At 40.1% G+C, this 21,951-nt stretch overlaps 1 protein-coding gene across 1 annotated transcript in view; it reads left to right on the forward strand.

The window, feature by feature from the left end:
* Nucleotides 1–3,299: 3,299 nt before the first annotated feature.
* The window catches only part of cdh13 (cadherin 13, H-cadherin (heart)), a 1,114,993-nt gene continuing 1,096,341 nt past the window's right edge, over nt 3,300–21,951 (forward strand). The window contains exon 1 of the mRNA XM_073070318.1: nt 3,300–3,484. Coding sequence (XP_072926419.1) covers nt 3,440–3,484 — 45 coding nt within the window. The 5' untranslated portion in view covers nt 3,300–3,439. The remainder of the gene's footprint in view (nt 3,485–21,951) is intronic.

Consider the following 21,951-nt stretch of genomic DNA (forward strand, 5'->3'; position numbering starts at 1 on the left):
GGGTGCCCCAGTCTGCTCCCATAGTCCAAAGGCATAGCTGCCGGTTGGTTAATAAGTCATTGTAAATTGTGCCGTAAATAGGCCAGGGTTAAAACAGGGGTTGCTGGGTGGCATGGCCTGAAGAGCCAGAACTGCCTACTCTGTGCTGTATCTCAATAAAATAACCGTAGATGACAGCTCTTCAAGTACTTATACTATAAGTACATGTACTTCTCGAATATGATCAGCATTTCTGATTTTAACACACATAAGACAATTGGTTCCATACTCATTTTCACCCTCTTGGTGAGAAAAACGTTTCCTGATCCCCCTTGCTACCTCTTCTACAAATTATTTTAAAGCTATCACCCTCGATATTTTGACCTCTCTGATAAGGGGAGTAGATCTGTTCTTCCTGATAATCTCAATCTATATCCATTCTTACATTTCATTAAGTCTCACCTTAGCCTTCTCCGTTCCAAATAAAAGCCTAGTTTATCCAAATGATCAATTTTTTTTATCATTCAAATTTTTCACCCTTGGGAACATCCTCATATATTTCCTTGACAATTTCTCCAGTGTTATCCCATTGCTTCGGTATTGTAGTGACTGTAAATGTATGCAGACCTAAGCAGAAGCTGAATTAGCCTTGTGTGTAGTCCAGCATAACCTATTTGCTTTTATAATCCTGGTGGCAAGCAGTTTCTTCTCTTGATGTTGATATTGTTCAGCATGCAGCGCATCATTCATGAGTCTTGGCAACCTCAGTGCTGTGCACTCCAGGATGCTGCCAGGCAATCTAGGCAATGGATGAGTTGTTTTTACATTCTGCACCAAATTTTGTGTATGTCGTAAACTTGTGTGTGGGAATCGCACACCTGAATTACAAGCCATTCTGTCAGTAAATAGACCTTGTCACCCACTAACCACCCTTTGGCTCAACTGCAGATGGCACTGCAAACTGACTCAGAACAAAAGCAGTATGCCTGTTGCTAGGATACCAGGCACTGACCTGTTTGATTTACTGTCTTTAGTCAAACTGCTGGTGGACTTTGAAGGAGTAAAATACCTCTCAATTCCGGTATTGTAATATGGCACATGCAAAGTGATGTGTTTGCATTCAATTCCACTCCACAGCCCGGACAAGACTGCAGTCCCATGAAATCCACATGTTCTCTCTTGACAGGAAGGAAAGAAATGTAATTATCTTCTGACGATACAGAGCTTTAGTGCACTCTCTTACATAACAATGGGCAGCAAGCTGCAAGTTATAGCAGATCTCTCCAACCTGAAAAGACAGAAACATTTATAGAATCATTTTGACATTAAGCAGCTATATGGGCCATGGGCTGATATGAGATTGCATTTATGGCCAAAGCAGGAGGAATCAAAGCCAGAGTAAATTAATTTTCTAAGTACATTTTCTTGCAGTCGTTTCCAGGACAATAGAGAAATACAGTAGAATGTTTTAGTAAGCAGTTACTCAATGAAGTAAACTCTTGCTTGTTGTGATTCAAATGGGAAATTGCTCTCCAAGAGCTATTGGAGGAAATATTTCCTGCATTCTCCCATTCCTTCTGCCTCTACAAGTATCTGAGCACTCATAATGCTTAACATACACAAAATGACAGAGAAACTCTGCACATCAAACAGTATCTAAGGAAGGGAACAAGCAGTTGACATTTTGGGCTGAGACCCTTTGTATGTATACATGATGCTCATTTTGTGCGCTCATGCAAGGAACACTTACAAATGAACACTAACTAGTAGGAACACAGGAGAGACTGCAGCTGCAGAAAATGGTCAACTGTTTATTCCCCTCCATGCGTGTTGTTTGACCTGCTGATTTCCTTCAGCATTCTCTGTGTGTGTGTGTGTGTCACTGGTAGGAACAGATTGGTTCCAAAATATTAACAAGAGCAAAAATCCTTCCAGGTTTTGCAATTTGAAACAAAGATGAAAAACAATAAACAATTGAGGTATTGTACCTGGACGATATTAACCAGCAACTTATCTGCAAAATCTGGATGATCCCTTTAACTTGCACTGTTGATATTTCTGTAGGTACAGTGTTGCTTAGGAAAAGTATAGATTTTAGCATGGAGCTCCAAAGAGGCAGTGCTGATATTAACTCAGCGTGGCACACTATCCATATGTATCAAACAGCAATTTGATCTCCAATTTGCACTCTAAGTATCTAAAAAAGCAGGTGCTAAAGATCTCCATTTTTGTATTTACAGTGTCTGATACTCTTAAATGGTGACTACAGCAGCTGACTCCTCAATTTCCTGCTTTCCAATTTACAATCTAGGTTCAGCTATACTTGAGCCCCAGTTGCTACTATTAATGTCCAGCCACTCTTGTCATTGACCTCTACCCACACCTTTCAAGGATGTAACTGAAAATCAGAAAAGAATCTGCATACTTAATTGCATCCTAGGAAGCAAGTATAGAGCCAATGACGTTTTCCGCGTTACCAAGGGGTACAATACGTCGATATTTCCCACAACAAAACTCATCATCCTAACCATGGTTAAGTTTAATGTCCAGGCTGTTCCTGTATAATTATTCCCTACATTTTCTGTTGCAGGTGTATGGGGAGAACTTGGAACATCACCAGAAGTTGAGAGAGATGCCGGTTCTTTGTTAGACATCAACCACAAGATGGACTGGTTCCCAAATGGATTTGGATCACACGGGAGGAAAGGACTAGCATAGATGTAGGTTCATGCGATCTACTGCTGGGTGCTGGAGATGGTGGGCGAAGAGTTCTCTTTTACTGACCCCTCCCCCCCCCCGTTTCCCCAGTGCTTTTATGTAGTCTTTCCCAGGCCATGAATTGGGGTGGTGCTCCACCCATTGTGTGGTGGGACAGGCATGATGGACTAACGGCTCCGCTCTTGCCAAATACGTAAATCTTTTTTTTAAAGTGAAAGATTATCGATCAGGTGGTTAATTATTCGTTTTGCCTTTTCGAATGTTGCCGAACCTCTGATTATTCCCCGTGATTTTGTCGCGACTACAGATTAGAAGTTTGCTTTTGTAAGGTTTGTTTTTATGAGGGACGACTACCGGCGTATCAGTTACACTCGTTAATAGAAATAAAAAGGGGTAGCCAGCGAGGTAAACTGCCATCCCAATTCCGGGGGTGGGCAGACCGAGTTGCACTACTTGAAGTGTGGGAATTGCATATGCGAGGCAGGATCCGCAATTCTTCAGTGGCAAGTGTGTTAATATATCCCCGAGTCCAAATTCATAGCCTGGTGCTATTGTAGGGATTCTCTGAAAAACCATTGGTTGTAGTCTCAAGTAGCCGCCCAGCGCTTTAGTGATGATGCTGCAGATCTATTTGGGAAGTTGGCTTGGTGTCAAGCCAGCCTCAAGCTGAGCTCTATATAAAAATATGCACTGTGGTATCCAGCGCATGAATGAAACCTGCAGGACCTTATAGTCGGCAGACATGGAGCACAAAACTCAACTAACGCTGGCTTTTCTTCTTGCTCAGGTAAGGGAGGGCATTTCTAACACTTTCCGGTTCATTTATTTTTTATTTAAAAAAAAAGAAAAACGCTTTCCATCTTAATAGATATAAGAATTAAAACGCAATACTAAAGAATGCAGCGCAGTTAGCCAGGATTTCGGCGGCCAGTTTAACATTAAGAGCTGAAGCGTATTTGTTCTGTCAGTGAGGTATCTGACTGGATTCTGCTCCGCTAATGTTTAACATGGATGTTCTCTATCTACGGCAAGGCTGCTTTTCCGCGGGAGACGACGAGGGAGAAAAGTTGATTTGCACTTTGGATTTGCAGTTTAGTTTTCTTTACCCCCCACCCCCCCCAAGAGGCTGCAATATTACACTTCCCAATTTTCCAGGAGTTCTTCACGGTGTTCGTGTTATTTTTTTTTTGTAGTTCAAAGTTTCTTATGGGTATACAATTCCTCGTGGATGAAATCATCTTTGGGAAAGAGTAACAGATCCCTTTGGACAAGACCTGCTGCTACTGTCAGTCAAGTGGAGGAAGCCTGGAATGTGTTTGGATTAGTGATAAAAGTGGAGGGAGGGAGTACGGGAGAGAAAACTTACCCGCCCTCCTGGGGGAGATCAAGTACCGGGATATATTTTAATGCACGGTTACAATCTGGCTTTTTCCTTGTTATATTCGGATAACTAACTAAACCGCTGTTAAATGTGAAAGTGGTGATTCAGGAGTTAACCTACCAGCGGAATCAAACCGGTCTATTCCTTTAATAGTCAGGATTTGGGGGCATGTCTAATGTGGCATTTAAGACGGAGGAAATAACAGACTGTGTATGGTTAGCACGGACACGAGTTTCAACGTTTAAATGAATGCGTGACTTCTACCAAATAAAGAGCACGACTTGCATATCTCATGCACCTTCACTGCTGGCTATCGCCTTATAAAGTACTTGGTTCTCTTTAATCAATGATTAATCCCCACTCTCCATCACTAATTGTATCAATTCAGGCCACGGACACAACTGCCACATAATTGTCACTCACTTTCCAAGATATCCTGGGACCGGTTTTCACAAGCTGTAGCTTACGAGCAACACACGCAGGTTTAAAACCCGCCATAACTACTTATTAATTTCCAGCCGACCCAATGCATTATCATCGCTCTAACAGAACAACCACTGCGGTGTGTTGGAACACCCAATTGCTGTCTTCAACAAAAACGTAACTCGCCCTTCTCATCTGCCAAGTGTGAAGATCAGGATTTCTAAATACTTCGCTGACATTCGGATTTTGTCGAAACGCCCCTCCGCTCCCGAGTTTGCTCGAACCTTTCAAAACAGTCCTGGTTTGCATTGTCCAGCGTAACTCGGTAACTCTCAAACTGGGCGTGTCAGAACCCAGGCATCAAGATTCGGGGCTCTGCTCTCATCGGTTCAACACCGAGACCTTCAGATGCAACACACACACACACACAGTCGGCAGAACAAGCGAGGGCAGCTCGGACTTCACTTCCAGCATAGAGCTTGGGAGGCAGATTCGCTGAGGACGTGGAACAGCTTCTTATTTTTCGTGTGAATTGGGTGAAAAGGAAACTCCAAGTTTAAAGTGTTCAGTTTCATGACTTTTGTTTTGTTCCACTGTAGGAGTTAAGTGTGCATTCTCCGCTACCGTTGGAACCGATGCAATATACCAAGATGCCCTTAGACAAGCTGAAAATAATACCTCTCCAAGCCATAAACTTGGTTTAAAAAAACACTTCCATCAGTCGTCAGTAGATGGCGCAGCAGATTATAATGGGAATCTTTATCCTAACCGCACTCTGGTTCACCTTCGGGTCACAGTCCTAACCAGCCACTGCAGGGAAAATATTGGACCTTAGCTTTTTCTAATGATAATATTGCACTGACCAGTGGCTATTGGTAATTGGCTAAAACATTAAATCCATTAAATAAAAACATTAAACATTAAATCCATTTCCGTTGTACTCGGAAGTCATGGGTGTACTAACAAGTTGTTCGCTGTCATTTTATAATTAGTAAAACCTGTATGGAACACTTTAGATAGTTTAGTTCATATGTCAGAATTGGTTACCAATGTATGCAATTAAGGAGATTATTAACCGTTTGTTTAAAAACGAGGACGTTTCAATCAAAATACATGTCAGGTGATTTGTGAAATGCAAATTTAATGGTCTTTACTCCCTCCCACTGGAGTTTCTGTATTGAGTTATGAATTCTTGGATAATAGGTTAAATTGCATTTAATAACATTTTAGCTTAATAATTAAATGGAAAAGTCTATAAAAGATTGGCCTCTCTGGAAAAAATCTTCCCAGATAGTTCCTTAGAATTGAAGATGACATGTTTTCACTCATCATTGTTTTCTAAGGTGGCTAATGAAGCCAATGTGGGAACTGCAAACTTTCTTTAGATGTAATTAACAGAGCAAAATGTAATTAACAGAGCAAGTGGGTAGTTGTTAAAAGTTTTGATTGATCAAAGTAGAGGAACATGAGCCAGAGATTCCTGTGAGTCTATGGGGAAGTTGAATTTCTCCAAGAATACTTTAAGCACATCCTTGATTTTTTTTTTCTCTATCTGTCTGTTAATCTCTGTCTGTGACAGACCTCAAACTACTGTGCCTGTTTCAGGATCTGGTGTCAGGCATGAGAATGACTACCTGACTAAATGTAATTAGGGTCTCAGTTCTGGGGATGTTGGTCTGGAAGAGCCCACAGTGAATTTGGAGGACTCTACGATACTGTTGGTAGTATATTTTTTCAGTACTTCCACAGGCATGTCATTCTGGACTCTGTTCTTGTCTTAGTGTTATTTTGTGTTATTTTGTCTATATAATAGTGTTATTATTTGCTTCCAACCACTCCATGTGAAGAACGTTTTCTGGAAAAAAAAGGTAAACTGTTGGGAGGCCAGGCAGCACCCGTGGAGACAAAGGGATAGTCGGCAGTTCGGGTCAAGACCCTGCCTCAGGATCAAGAATGCAAAGAGGAGATAATTATATAGGAGGGGAGGCAGTTGATTAGGTGGAAGAAAGTGGAGAGAGGGATCATGGGGGGGATGGGGTTTGAAGGTGGTAAATGGGGGCAAGTGAGGATTGCAGATTCTGAAATCTGACGGGTGTGGAAGGTGATAAATCAAACTAAATAAAGGAGTGCTGATGGGCGGGTGGAACCAATGAGGGAGGAGATCGTAGACCCAATAGGTGGAGTATATGGGTGGCAGATGGAACAAGCTGCATGGTGGTAAAGAGACAGGGTGGATGTCCCTTTTAGAACAGCGATGAGGAGGAATTTCTTTTGCCTGTAGGCAGTGATTCTGTTGAATTCATTGCCTGAGATGGCGATGGTGGCCTGGTCATTATGTATATTAAAAGCAGAGTTTGATTGGTTCTTGATCAGTAAGGATGTCAAAGGTTCGAGGGAGAAAGAATCGGGTTGAGAGGGATAATAAATCAGCACGATGTAATGGTGGAGCAGATTCAATGTATTGAATGGGCTAATTCTGTTCCTATAGGTTTATGGGTGACTGAGAGAATCTGGTTGGATCAAAAAGTGAAGGTTATCTAAACATAGAAAATTCATACTCCAGAGTTGCAGACTATCCAGGCAGAACATGAGTTACTGTTTACCTAGCTTGTGCCTGATATTGTCTTGGCTGAGGACAGACATGTCAGTGTGGGAACAGGAAGGACAGGTGAAGTAGCATGCAACCAGGGACACAAAATGGCCATTGCGGATTCCACTTTAGCAACTCTGCAGATTGTAATTTCTTCAGAACTCCCACATAAGTGCATTAGGTTGAAAACCCAAATGGAATAGCAATTAATATTTAACGATTTTATGAAAAATACTCAAATAGTAAGTGCTGCTCTTGATTCTCACTTACCAGAAACAATTGTGGAATGTTATCTCCACCTGTTTTTCATGGGACGCATGGTCTAATTATGCATTATACGATATGTTCCTAGTATCATAATTAAACAGTACTGAAGGGGATCAGAATGGATATTTGCATCAACCAGTGAATTATTATTCAAATATATTTTTCCATAGCCTGTCCTTTTACTTTTTGGATATTTGAATTTTCTTTACTGTTGCTTTGGTTAAATCTGAAATGGCTAACAATCTCCACATCCCAGGAGCAGCTCTGAGAGTTGTTTGCGGCTACAAAGCTTGAGTATGACAAGTCAGCAGTACTTCCACTTTGCGTTATGGCTGCCAAATTCCAAACACATTCCTTCATGTCTGCAAATGTTTTGGAAGCAGGGCTCTGAGGATCATCTTAAAGCAGTAAGATTTGTGACACTTTCATCGGATGTGGACTGAAAATACCACACCTGGATAAAGCATCTGTAGTCACTTTTTTGATAGTTGGGGTTTGGGGAGGAGGGGAAAATCAGAAGCAGCCAACAACTGGCATTCAAACACAGCTCTGCAGATCCATTAGCTTCAACAAACTGATATTTGCTCCCATGTGAATGATGAGCAATAAATCTGATATCATACAAAATGTTAGCTATTTACAGTTAGATTGAATAGGATACCCCTTATATCGGAAGGCCATACAGATAGACAAAGGAGGTGGGGTGGCTTAGTTGGTTTAAAAAAAAAAGAAATCAAATCCTTAGAGGTGATATAAAATTGGAAGATGTAGAATCCTGGGATTCTATATCTGCAAGGGTAAAAGGACCTTGAAGGGATATATACACAGGCCTCTCAACAGTAGCTGGAATGTTGGATACAAATTACAATGGGACATAGAAAAAGCATGTAAAAAGGACAATGTTATGATAGTTCAGGGGGGATTTCAATATGCAGGTAGATTGGCAAAATCAGGTTGGTGCTGGATCCCAAGAGAGGGAATTTGTAGAATGCCTACAAGATGGCTTTTTGGAGCAGCTTCTAGTTGACCCCATTAGGGGAAAGTCAATTCTGGATTGTCTGTTGTGTAATAAATTGGATTTGATTTGGGAGCTTAAGGTAAATGTCCCTTGGGAGGCAGTGATCATAATATCGTAAAATTCGCCCTGTATTTTGAGAGGGAAAAGCTAAAGTCATTATTAATATTACATTGGAATGAAGGGAATTAGCGGCATAAGAGAGGAGCTGGTAAAATTTGATTGGAAGGGGGCACTGGCAGGGATGATAGCAGACCAGCAATGGCTGGGGTTTCTGGGGGCAATTCAGAAGCTGTAGGATTGATATATCCTAAAGGTGAATAAGTATTCCAAAGGAAGGATGAGGCAATTGTGGCTGACAAGGGAAGTCAAATGCAGCATAAAAACAAGAGAGGGCATATAATATAGCAAAAATTACCAACAGAAGGAGAGATAAGGTGAAATATCAAATAGGATGCTGATTGATAGGTTCTTGGTTAGTCAAGGCATCAAAAGTTGCGAAGAGAATGCAGGAAAATGGGTTGGAGAGGAATAATAAATTAGCAGAGCTGTCTTGGTAGACTGACTAGCCCAATTCTGCTCCTATGTCTTGTGGATTAATTTCTTTTTAGTTCAATTTCTGCCTGCATTGTCTTTATCTGCCTTTATTTTCTCAATTGATAAAAGCACTGCTGGCTGGTGGGAAAAATGTATAGCCATTGACGAAGTTACTTTCTTCTATGATATCAAGGATAATGTAAAGTGTTTTTCTAATACTATAAGCGCATGTCAAAGAAGGCTAGTCTGAGCGTACTAACCTTGCATGCACTAAGCTGGAAGTACAACAGGAAATTAAATAGCATAAATCTATAGTGAGTAATATATGTGAGCAGGAGTTGCAAGATTACACCCCCCCCACTGTATTGTAATATTATAGTGTGCATAAAGTTGATGAAACCAGCTTCTATGAATTTTACATCCGAAGGAAATAAATCAGAAAATTTCAACAAGATACTAAGAGAAATTTATAAATATGTTGGGCTGCATTAGGACATGACATTATATTTCTAAAGCCACTTCTGTTAAATGTTAATGGGGAAAGCTCAATACGCATTTCAGCTGTGGAAACCAACAGAGCATGAAGAAAGCTGAAGGAAAAAATTCTTCCAATATTGTTGGTGGTAAAATATTGATCACCTTCCTGTTCTTAACCAGTTTGAATGTTTGTGTTTACCAAGGCGAGACAAAGGCACGAGCCCATTAAAAGCTTGGCAATGGGGTGAGAAACGTCAAGTTTATGGCTTGGAATATAATGCATGACACGATACTTGAAGGGGAATCCTCTTTATTCTCTGTCTATCCATCTCTATATACGCACTTGGTTGTGATTCTGAGATGACAACTATGGTGTATGTTGGCTCTGACCCAATTTAACCAGTTTTCTCCTTTATTCCAATGATTGTTTTGTTTTAAATCTTGTATCCTTTTATCAAGAAATGTAGTCATACACACTACATAGATGATCTTCTTCCCTCCCACTGCCCTTTACTCCCCACAACCAAACAGAACCATGATATCCTAATCTCAGTGCACCGTGTACCCTACAGGTACCTTTTCCTGGTTCTTGGTCATCATCAAATGAATCAGAATCATTTTCAAGGTTAAAATCAATACAGATAGAATTTTCAGCTCCAGAGTCATGCAAACATTGAACCAGTCCAAGTCCATCACCTGCAACTTCAGTTGGGCAATAATAAAAGTTAATTGCATCAATCTTGATTGATATTAACCCTAGTTCTTGCCGACTAGACTTACTTTTGAAATGTCTCTATGCAGTCATCCTTGTAAAAAAGGAGGGCTGTGAATTATACTTATTTGTATAAGTAAATTTAATTGTTATCTAAAAGAATGGAAACAGTGAACCAATAATATAATGAATCCCCATTTTGTAGGTTTTTGATGTTATACATAGTCATGGATATTAAATTGAACTTATCAAGAACATTTCAAATAACACAGCGTGTCAGCTCAATACATTGATTTTATTTATTTAGAGATGAGGCACGGAATAGGACCTTCTGGCCCAATGGGCTGCACTGTCCAGCAACACATCTATTTAACATTAGCTTAATTACAGGACAATTTACAATGATCTATTAACCTACAATTTTCCTCCATAGGTCCTGTTTGACGTGTTGAGTTCCTCCAGCACCTTGTATGCGTTGCTCAAGATTTCCAGCACCTGCAGAATCTGTTGCTTAAAATCATAAACACGCCAGCTTATTCTTTATGTACTCTAATGCAGTCTGCTTGTTTCTGGGAATAGAACGGCACTTAGAATAGATTTTCTGAAAAGTAATCCACGTGACTACCAATTTCTGTGACCATGCAGGGACCGAACAATGATTAATTTCCCCATAAACATATATAGTAAACAGGAATATTTGAGTAGAGTTAGTATATTAACTATTATTAAATACATTTGTTCTGAAAGTATCCACTAAGCTAATTTTGTGTGCTTATATCAGTCAATAAAAATCTGACTAATATCCGTCAATCTTGTTAGTTCCTGAATTTTTAATGTAGTTTCCACGGATTAGTGGCTGTACACTTGCTTTCCTATTTGCCGATACAAATGACAATATTACTTTAATATTTAGTTCACCAGTTAATTCCTGTTATGATGGATTGTGCTGTCATAGTATGAACCACAATTACTTGTCCAGAGGAGTTTTATTGTTAGATTCTTGGATTTAAATGGAACAATGTTTACAATTGTGTGCTTGGAATTTTAAAAACAAAATTTAACATAAGGAACACATCAATTGTGTCGATCAAGTATTTGAACAGTGAGAATTGTTTCTATTTGCTTATGAATTCTGAATTATTTTAGTGGATTAAGCAGTAAGAAATTGTGCTTATCAGTTTGTTTTGGAAACAGAACTTATTTAGGATTGGGTTTGAGGTTTGGTAACCAATCATACAACTTAATCATTGGATGGTGGATGTTATATCACCAATCTAACATTTACTATATATTGAAAGAAGTCATTTACCATGAAAATAGTGATGGCCTTGAGGTTGTGGTAATCATCAGATCAGGATTTGGTGATCAGATCAAGACTTTGGGAGTGAGTTTGGTAAACTCTTTAACTTTAATCTCCTCTGCCTGGGCTTGTTTGGAACCAGGTCCTGGAAGTAATAAAACTGTTGCATGAACTCAAATGTTACACTTCTAGGTTTATTTTGTGTAGTAAAGATTCAACAATTTTGACTATTGGTTCATATTGTAAATTCAAATTATAAAATCTTGTTATTCATTTGTTTGAAGCAATTACAATTTCTTGTTCATAAACGTTTGGTACCTTTTTTTGTGCAATTTTCAGTTGCATTTACAGTATTGTGCAAAAGTCTTAGGCAGCCCAAGCTAGGTATACTGTATATATCTAAGACTTTTGCACAGTACTATATTTGTCAATGTGGAGCGGAAAGTGAGTTTGTAAACCTGGCGGGAGAAAGGATGTTGGGAATTGCGAGGATGGAGTGCTGCAGGGGGGTGCTGGACAGGTGTCAGAGGAGGAGTGCCAGGGGTGGGATGGGTGCTGACACATCCAACCCTGAGACACCAGGCAAGGTCATTTGAATCCAAACAATTGGTTTATTGATCATTACAGAATGTTTCTCTGGTGCGTCCCGCTTCCTCTCTCTCCCTTCCCCTTTTTTCCAACCATGATTTCCCTCTCCCTGCCCACTTCCCACTCTCAGTCCACATGTCAGAATTAAATTTATCATCACTCACATACGTCTTGGGACTTGTTTTGTATTTTGTGGCAGCAGTACAGTGCAATACATAAAATTACTACAGTACTGTGCCACAGTCTTAGGCACCCTAGGCATATATATGTGACTGAGACTTTTGCACAGGACTTTAAGTGGTCCCTTAGAATTAAAGTTCATTATAGTAATTTTAAGGTCCAAAATTCTGATAGTGGAGATTTAGCTGTTAAGTTTCCCAAAGAATATCTATTAAAAGACGTAGGTGACTAATCACTAATTATATTATTTGTAGATTGGCATCAGACATAAGATGTATGAGATAGATTTAAGAAATTGTTTGCATTATTTCCTTCATGAATTTGCCTTTATTTTCTCCCTTCAATATTTTGTAGACCACTGAGCTTCATGTAGGTATTCTGCAGTTTGGGAAGCAAGCATTTTGGAATTTTAAAATAAGCAAACATATTTGGCTAATAATAAAAACAGAAAATGTTAAAAATGCTTAACAACTCAGATAGTATCTGTGGAAAGAGAAGACAAGTTACTATTTCAGTTTGATGCTCCTGTCAGAACTGTTATGAATGTCTGTGTTAGCATGAACAGAACCATTGATAGCTGCGCTATTTTGTTTAATTGTACAGAACATGGAAGCACATCTATATGGACTGATTGAGAACTCTACCTACATACATAATTATGTGACTGTATGTTAATAGAGGAAAAATTATTTTTCTTCTTGGACAAAGGCGGTATTTATGGCAAGCCTTAAACAGATTTTCTGTGTTATTTCTTGATTAATCTGTATCAATTGAAATTGGCCCTTGGCTTGAGCAGGGCAAATGAGTTATTGTGGATGCATTCAGAACTTAGTGTTTTAACTGCATTTTAGACCACAAGACCATAAGACGTACGAGCTGAATTAGGCCACCTGGCCCTTCGAGTCTGTTCCGCCATTTAATCATGGCTGATACTTTTTTAAAAAAAAAATCTCCTCCTCATCCCCAGTTCCTGGCTTTCTCCCCGTAACCTTTGATGCTATGTCCAATCAAGAACCGATCAATCTCTGCCTTGTATACACTCAATGGCCTGGCCTTCACAGCAGCAGGTGGTAACAGATTGCACAAATTCACCACCCTTTGGCTAAAGAAATTTCTCCGCATCTCTGTTTTGAAAGGGCGCTCCTCTATCCTGAGGCATGCCTCTTGTCCTAGACTGTCCCACCATGGGAAATGTGCTTTCCACGTTCACTCTATCCAGGCCTTTCAACATTTGAAAGGTTTCAATGAGATCCCTCCTCTTCCTTCTGAATTCCAGAGAGTACAGAACCAGAGCCGGCAAGCATTCCTCGTATGATAACCCTTTCATTCTTGGAATCATCCTTGTGAACCTCCTCTGGACACTCTTCCAATGCCAGCGCATCTTTTCTAAGATGAGGGGCCCAAAACTGTTCACAATACTCAAGGTGAGACCTCACCAGTGTTGTTTTAAAGCCTCAGCATCACATTCTTGCTCTTTATTTTAGACCTCTTGAAATGAATGATAACATGGCATTTGCCTTCCTCACCACTTACCTCAACCTGCAAGTTAACCTTTAGAAAGTTTTGCACAAGGACTCCCAAGTCCCAAGTCCTTTTGCATCTCAGATTTACTCCCCATTTAGAAAACAATTTATACATTTATTTCTACTACCAAAATACATGATCATGCATTTTCCAACATTGTATTTCATTTGCCGCTTTCTTGCCTAGTCTCCTAATCTGTCTTAAGTCCAGGCATCCTACCTGTTTCCTTAACACTACCTGCACCTCCACCAATCATCATATCATCTGCAAACTTGTCAACCAAGCCACCTATTCTATCATCCAAATCATTTATATACAACATAAAAAGGAGTGATCTCAACACAAACCCCTGCAGAACACCACTAGTCACTGTCAGCCAACCAGAAAAGCATGCTTTTATTTCCACTCGCTGCCTCCTACCAATCAGCCAATGCTCTAACCATGTTAGTATATTTACTGTAATACCACAAGCTCTTAACTTGATAAGCAGCCTCATGTGTGGCACCTTGTCAAAGGCCTTCTGAAAGTCCAAATATACAGCATCCAGAGGATGTTATCTATCCAACTTGTAATCTCCTCAAAGAATTCCAACAGGTTCATCAGGCAGGTGTTTTCCTGAAGGAAACTATGCTGACTTTGTACTATTTTGTCCTGTGTCACCAAGTACTCCATCACCTCATCCTTAACAATTGACTCTAAATTGATTTTAAGCTACAAAGAGAAGGCATTAAATTACTGTGCTGTACTTGGCAATTATTGAGGCGATGGTGGTATGGGAAGAGGAGAAATAAGAGTTTGTTATGAATTTTGAGCCATACTAAATGACCTTCCAGCATTGCAAGTGATTTTTGGAAAATAGTTAACAAAAATTGCAAGTATTTGAGCTCTTGTTTAATTCAGGAATGTGAAACCCTCATCCCTTGTGAATTTTCCTTATATTCACATTTCTTAAACTCCTAAACTTATTGCTATATCCTTAACCTTTGTTTTTCCTGGTAGTCTATACACCTTGGGTTTGTTTTTTTTTAAAAACATGCATTTGTCAATAAATGGATCAAAGAAATAGAAGCTCAGCAATTCCTTAGTTTATTCAGGTATATTTTTGTTTCTGTCAAGTTGGTTGAAGGCCAAATCGTAGACTTCTTTTTGTAATGCCTTCCTTGAAATGTGGACCATGTACTTTCAAGGACCTAATAATCCAGTTTGTTGAGAATTTTGCCCGTTTTTCACTTTTGCTAATACTTATGGCATTAGTAATTAGTTGGGGGAAATAATCCATCTTGAGACCCGAAGTAAATGCAGTAGATGTTAGCAATTTAGAAATAAAAACAAAAAATACTGAGCAGGTCAGGCATAATCTGTGGAGGGAGAAACAATTAACATATAAGATATTGTATTTTAAGATTAGCTTCATTTGTCGCATGTAAATGGAAGCAGCATCATTATGTGCCATGTGGTATGATGTAAATGATCATGGTCTATCCATGACCCCAATTGCTTTTGGCAATTTTTTGTACAGAAATAGTTTGCTATTCCCTTCCTCTGGGCAGTGTCATTACGAGAAGGGTGATCCCAGCCATTATCAATACTCTTCAGAGATTGCCTGCCTGGTGTCAGCAGTCACACAATCAGGACTTGTGATATGCACCAACTGCTGGTACGACCATCCACCACCTGCTCCCACGGCTCAAGTGACCCTGATTGTGGGGTGGGGGGGCCATGGATGCGAAGCAGGTGCTACACCTTGCCCGAGGATGACCTGCAGACTAGCAGAGGGAAGGAGTGCCTTACACCTCCTTTGGACCCATGCATATTACAGAGAAATGTGCTTCTTGCATCGGTAACTAAAACAGTTGAAGAATGTGCTGGGGGCAGTCCACAAGTGTCACCCACAACTTCTAACCCTAACCCTGAACATACATCTTCATAATGTGGGATGAAACCCCAGCACCTGGAGGAAACCCACGTGGTCACACGGAGAACGTAGGAACTCCTTACAGACAGCAGCAGGAATTAATCTCCGGTCAGTGACCACTGGTGCCATAAACCGCTGCAATAACTCCTATGCTACCATGCCTCCCCTAATAATAATAATGTCTTTTCTTTTTTGCATCATGTTATCTCTTCTAATGCAGATTAGGCAATATTGTGTAGGGCATCCACATTCAATCCCCAGGTGTTTTGACTCTGAGCTTTTTTTTCTTTGGCCAGCTCCTTGATAGCCCTTTTGATACCCATTCTTCCTTGTCCGACTTGCTGCATTGTTACAACGAGATACAGTGCAAGCTTGAGGAATGACCTTTCTTCTTCCATCTGAGCACACTGCAGTCTTCCAGACTAGATATCAGTTCTGCAGCCTGGGTAACTCGTTTTCTTTATCTGTGTCACAAATAACCATTTGTGCTTTGTCATCCAGCTCCTTCTGTTTGTGCCCAGTTTTGTTTTGTCTCTGCATCATTGGAAGCTGCCTGTTGAGCTTGTCTCGCTTCATTGTTAGAAAAACACATAACAATGCAAACAATGAAGCATTACCATCTATACCTGCCCCTTTAATTTATTTGATGTACTGCTTTATCACAGATATTCTCTTTAGTCCTTACTTGGCATGATCATTGCCTTCTCTATGACTTTAGAACTAAAATCTTATCACTCTCCCAGTTCTCATAAAGGGTGTCTAACATTAAACATTAACTCTATTCTTCTTTCCATTAGGTGTTGCCTAATCTGCTAAATGTTTCCACCATTTTCTGCAATTGTTTAATCTATTCCAATGCAATTAAGGAGATGTCCTCCAGCTTTAAACTATAAGACATAGGAGCAAATTAGGCCATTCAGCCTATCAAGTTTGCTCCATCATTGCCTATTTATTATCCCCCTACAACTCTTTGTCCTGCCTTCTCCCCATAACCTTTGACGTCCTTACTAATCAAGAATCTATCAATCTCCACTTTAACTATATCCAGTTACTTGGCCTTCAGGATTGTCTGTGACAAAGGTTTCCACAGATTCACCACCTTCTGGCTAAGTGAATTCCTCCTCCTCTCTGTTCTAAAGGGACATGCTTCCATTCTGAGGCTGTGCCCTCTGGTCCCAAGATGGTGCTGGTGAAGTGTTGAAAGCTGCTTAAAATTTTCCAAATGTATCTCTTCTGAGTTGCTCTTACTGCAATCTAACACCTTTGCTTTCCCTTGAAGCAACCTTAATGAACTAGCCATTTCCCAGTCTTCTGGAAGACTCAGCGCACTCTCAAGTATTCAGGTACAGCACCTTTATGCGGACAAAGGTCATTGGCATGGTAATAAGAGAGGGATGAGAGGAAGGCTCAAAGCCAGACTGAAATGCAGAGGAGTAAAGCTCTCTCTACCCAGTGTTTTGTTAGCAAATGTAAAGTCACTGGAGAACAAGATTGAGGACCAAAGGGCAAGACTGTTGTATCAGAGGGAAATGAGGAATTGCTGTCCTCTGTGTTTCACGCAGACATGGCTCTTCATGGACAGCTGGATATGTCGTTGAGACCCGAAGACTGCTCAATAAACACGACGGACCAGACGGCTGCTTTAGTGAAGGTTAAAGGGAGGAGTGGGAGTCTGTGTTTCATGATAAACTCTTAGTGGTACTTGGATGTAGATGCATTGTTGTACTACCTGACCTGGAACATCTAATGATTAAGTACTGACTGTTCCAATTACTAAGAGAGTTCTCCATGATCCTGACTGCAGTTTGCATACCGTCAAATCCTGACGTTAATTGGGCACTCAAGCTATTGAATATTGCCATCACCAAACAAGAAATGGTCCGCCCCAATGAATTTCCAATCATGTCAGAGACTTCAATCAGGATTCAACTTTATCGGTGCTTAAGAAGGTGGTAACCTATCTCAATGACAATCATCTAGTAGCACGTACATCCACTGTGATGAAGTGCTTTGAGGGGCTGGTGATGACACATATCAGCTACTGCCTGAGAATGGGCTTGGATCCACTCCAATGTGCCTACTTCATTGGCTCCACTCAACCCTGGAAGATCTGGACAGCAAAGATGCATGCATCAGGATGCTCTTTACCAACGACAGATCAGCTTTCAGTACTACCATCCCCTCAAAACTAATCAATAACTTTCAAAGTCTTGGCCTCAATGGCCTCTTGTGCAATTGGATCCTTGATTTCATCACTTGTTAAACCCTGTCAGTTCAGATTGGCAATAACATCTTCACAATCTAAATCAGCACACGTGCAACACGAGGCTGTGAGCTTAGCCCCTGCTCTGGTCACTTTATACTTATGACAGTGAGGATAAGCACAGCTCCAATGGCAGACTTAAGTTTGCTTATGACACCGCTGACATTGGCTGACTTAAAAGTGGTGATGAATCGGCATATGGTAGGGAGAATGTAAATCTGGCTGATTCATGCCACAACAGCAACCTCTCGCTCAGCGCCAGCAAGACTACTGTGCCGATTGTTGACTTTAGGAGGAGGGAACCAGAGGTCCATGAGCCATTTCTCATCAGACGTGGAGAGGGTCAGCAACTTTATATCTCTCGGTGTTATCATTCCTGGGCCCAGCATGCAAGTGCAATTATGAAGAAAGAATGGCAGCACCGCTACTTCCTTGGGAGTCTGCAAAGATTTGGCATGACACCTAAAGCTTTGACAAACCTCTGTAGATTGGTGGTGGAGAGTAATTTGACTGGTTGCATCATGACCTGGTATGGAGACACCAATGCACTTAAATGGAAAGTCCAACAAAAAAAATAGTGGATACGGCCATCAGGGTAAAACACTGTGCCTACCACTGATCATGTCTATATGGAGTGCTGTCGCAAGAAAGCAGCATCTAACATCAAGGACACCCACCGACCAAGACGTGCTCTCTTCTCACCTCTGCCATCAATAAGAAGGTACCAGAGCCTCAGAACCCACATGACCAGTTTCAAGAACAGTTACTGCCGTTCAACCATCAGGCTCTTGAACCAGAGGGGCAAACTTCACTGGCCCATTACTGAACTGCTTCCACAACCTATGAGCTCATTTTCAAAGACTCTTCATCTCACGTTCTCAATATTTATTGCTTATTTATTTGTTTTTCTTTTGTACTTGCACAGTTTGTTGTCTTTTGCACGTTGGTTGTCTGTTGGATATGGTCTTTCATTGATTCTAGTGTGTTTCTTGGATTTCGTGTGAATCTCCAGATGGAAACAAATTTCAGGGTTTTGTATGAAGACGTGTATGTACTCTGATTATAAATTAAATTTGAACCTTTGGCTCTCCCACTAAAGGAAACCTCTCCACATACACAAACATGAGTCCTGACAAAAGGTCTCAGCCCGAAATGTCAACTGTACTTCTTCCTGTAGATGCTGCCTGGCTTGCGGTGTTCCACCAGCATTTTGTGCGTATTGCTCTCCACATGCACTCTATCTAGGACTTGCAATGTTTGATAGGTTTCAATGAGATTTTCACACCCGCCCCTCCACTCTTCTAAGTTCCAACGAGCTCAGGCTCAGAGCCATCTAACGCCCTTTCACTTTGCATTAAGTTCTCAGAAACAAGTCACGGGGATTGTAATGGCTTTTTCCCCAGGAAGTGTCTGAATTCAATCTATTAGTTTACCCTGTGCTGCATTAAACAATTTCCCAAGATATGTGGGCTTGGAAATGCGTTCAGGCACACATCCCAAAAACGGACTGCATAAACAAAAGTGACGTTTGCATGTTTCAGAATGATCTAATATCAGTTATAAGTAAGGATGAATTTTTTGATGTGAAAGGTTCATGCACTATAATACTGACTGCTAACTTGCTCAAATAATGTCAGTGGTCTTGGAGCAGCTGTAATTTCTGCTGAGACTCTATACCAGATTGTTTTAATTTGTAGCTGGTGCTGTTCTCTCAGAATGAAAACACAGAACTCAAACAGAGCATCGTTTGAGGAGTTGGGAAAATCTTTTGCCGTCTTGGGCAGAGTCCTGCATAACTCTCATAGATTGACACAAAATCACCACTAGGTGGTTTCAGCAGGTTCTAGATCCAAATTTGATGGCCTCAAAATACCAGAAGGAATGCTGCAAACAAAAAGCATTTCCATGTCCATCAGTGCTAAAATGTGTTTTTTTTTTAAAGAAATAAAGATAAATTAGTGATACTTGTGACAGGAATCTGGTGGCTGCTCTCAAGGGCATAAGTGTGCTTTGTAAAATGTCTGCGAGGTTGGAAGTCTTGTAGACAAATATGCATAATCATAAATGTTTTGTAAATAACACATTCACATTTATCATAAATAAGCAGTTCTCACTTGAGCAGTTGGAAGACCAGTGGACTTTTTCTGCAATTTGCAGAAATCCTGGGAGTGACAGTGACCCTGAATTTGTCTTAGGGAGCTATGCAGAATCTAACATCCAGCACTTGGTTTCATTTTGCATTTTTTTTCCATGAATATCTTTATTACATGATAAATTGCTTGGCTAATCTGTAGTTATGATAAGCATGAGCCAAAAGAGTATTTACCTGTTTCTGCCTATTTAAAAATAAAGAATGGGGCTTTTAAGAGCCAAAGGAGTTTATTTCAAAGTTGCACAAAAGTTCTAAAATGATGTTGAGCTCTTGACATTAGTGGATGGTGATCTGGTGCAGATCCACTTACAGAATTCATACACTTTGGAAAAAGTTACTAACCAATGAGATGTACAGTGCAAAAATCTGAGGCACATATACATATGTAGCTAGAGTGCCAAAGACTTTTGCACGGTACTAAATAATATGTCTTTCCAGTTTTCTAAATAACACTTAATTCTACTGAGTGAATACGAAGCTAAGTGCTCCTGTTTCTGTTTCCCAACCACCTTCCTATTTTAACCAATATACAGAATTCTATAAAAATTGTAGGCAGCCTAGTTATATATATATGTGCCACAGATTTTTGCACTGTACTGTAAATCAAATTTTTAATTGATCAGGTGGTCATAAAATCTATAAGAGTATCCCAGTAGGAAGTTCTACCATCCTATCGAACATTCTTCCTTCAATTGTTACCTTGAGAGGTTATCGGGTCTTTAGCACTATCAGTGAGAGATGCTGTTGCACATTAAATCATGCCACATGTTTTGTAGCTGCATAATCCATTCCTTGTATCTCTTTGTAGAATACAGATGTATTTTCTTTTTTGCTTGAACCAGACATATGACTTATTTATTGTTAAGTTCACCTTAACTTTGGTTCTATTATTTAGCAAGTTGCAATGAAAATATTGCTCAAAATGCACTAAATTTGAAATTGAATTAAATATTTCATATTTCTGGAGACTGCAGATGCTGAAATAAATAAAACTAGAAAATGAAGGAACCAGATTAGACAACTCTTGTGGTTTATTTAGATCATTTCTTTCTCTGAAAACTTGTAGTTGCACCATTTTGTTATTTGTAGGCTCAATATAGTTTCTATATAAAACTGAATATCTAAAACTGATTTCAATGTGTTACCTATTCTGTTTTCATAAGCTTAATTGTACTGTTTGTTGTTTTTCACTTTTTTCCATGTTTCAATATGTATCAAGATTTGTATGTTTAGTGAGGAAATGGGAAAATGTGTGGCAGGACTGGACTGCTAGTTATAAGGAGAGGTTGGATAGGGAGGGACACTTCCTACACCACCCCCCCCCCCAGCCTGTAGGAGACTGAGGGGTGAACTTTATAGAGGTGTATTGAAATCATGATGGCAAAAATAAGGTGGTCTCAGTTTTTTTTTGCCAGGAAAGGGGAATCTAAAATGAGAGGTTTAAGGTGAAAGGGGAAAGACTTATAAGACCTGAGGGGCAACTTTTTCCACACAGTGACAGAGGGGTGTACTGCTCTTGGTGGAAACGGTAGAATTGGGTAAGGTACATGGATAGGAAATGCTTAGAAGGAAATGGGCCAAATATGTGCAAAAGGAAATAGCTCAGGTAGACAACTTTGTAGGCATGGAGAAGAGGGCCGAAGGCCTTGTTCCCTTGTCGTGTATTACTAAACATTTGATATTACTTATCGATATGTCCAGGTAATTGGTGTCTACCTCTCTGGTTCACCACATCCCTAGTTCTGGAAAATACTGTTAAACTGGCTTTCATAAGTGTGGTGGTTAATTATATTTCCACATTCTCAATGTTGATATGATCAATGTGGATCAAATCTAATCCTCATGAAATCCTAACCCTGAGGAGGAACTCTTTCACTAGTTAATCCACCTGTCATTGGTATGTTGCAGGAATTCAAAATTATTGTTTCTT

The sequence above is a fragment of the Hemitrygon akajei genome, chromosome 17 (genome assembly GCF_048418815.1).
Source record: "Hemitrygon akajei chromosome 17, sHemAka1.3, whole genome shotgun sequence".
NCBI lineage: Eukaryota > Metazoa > Chordata > Chondrichthyes > Myliobatiformes > Dasyatidae > Hemitrygon > Hemitrygon akajei.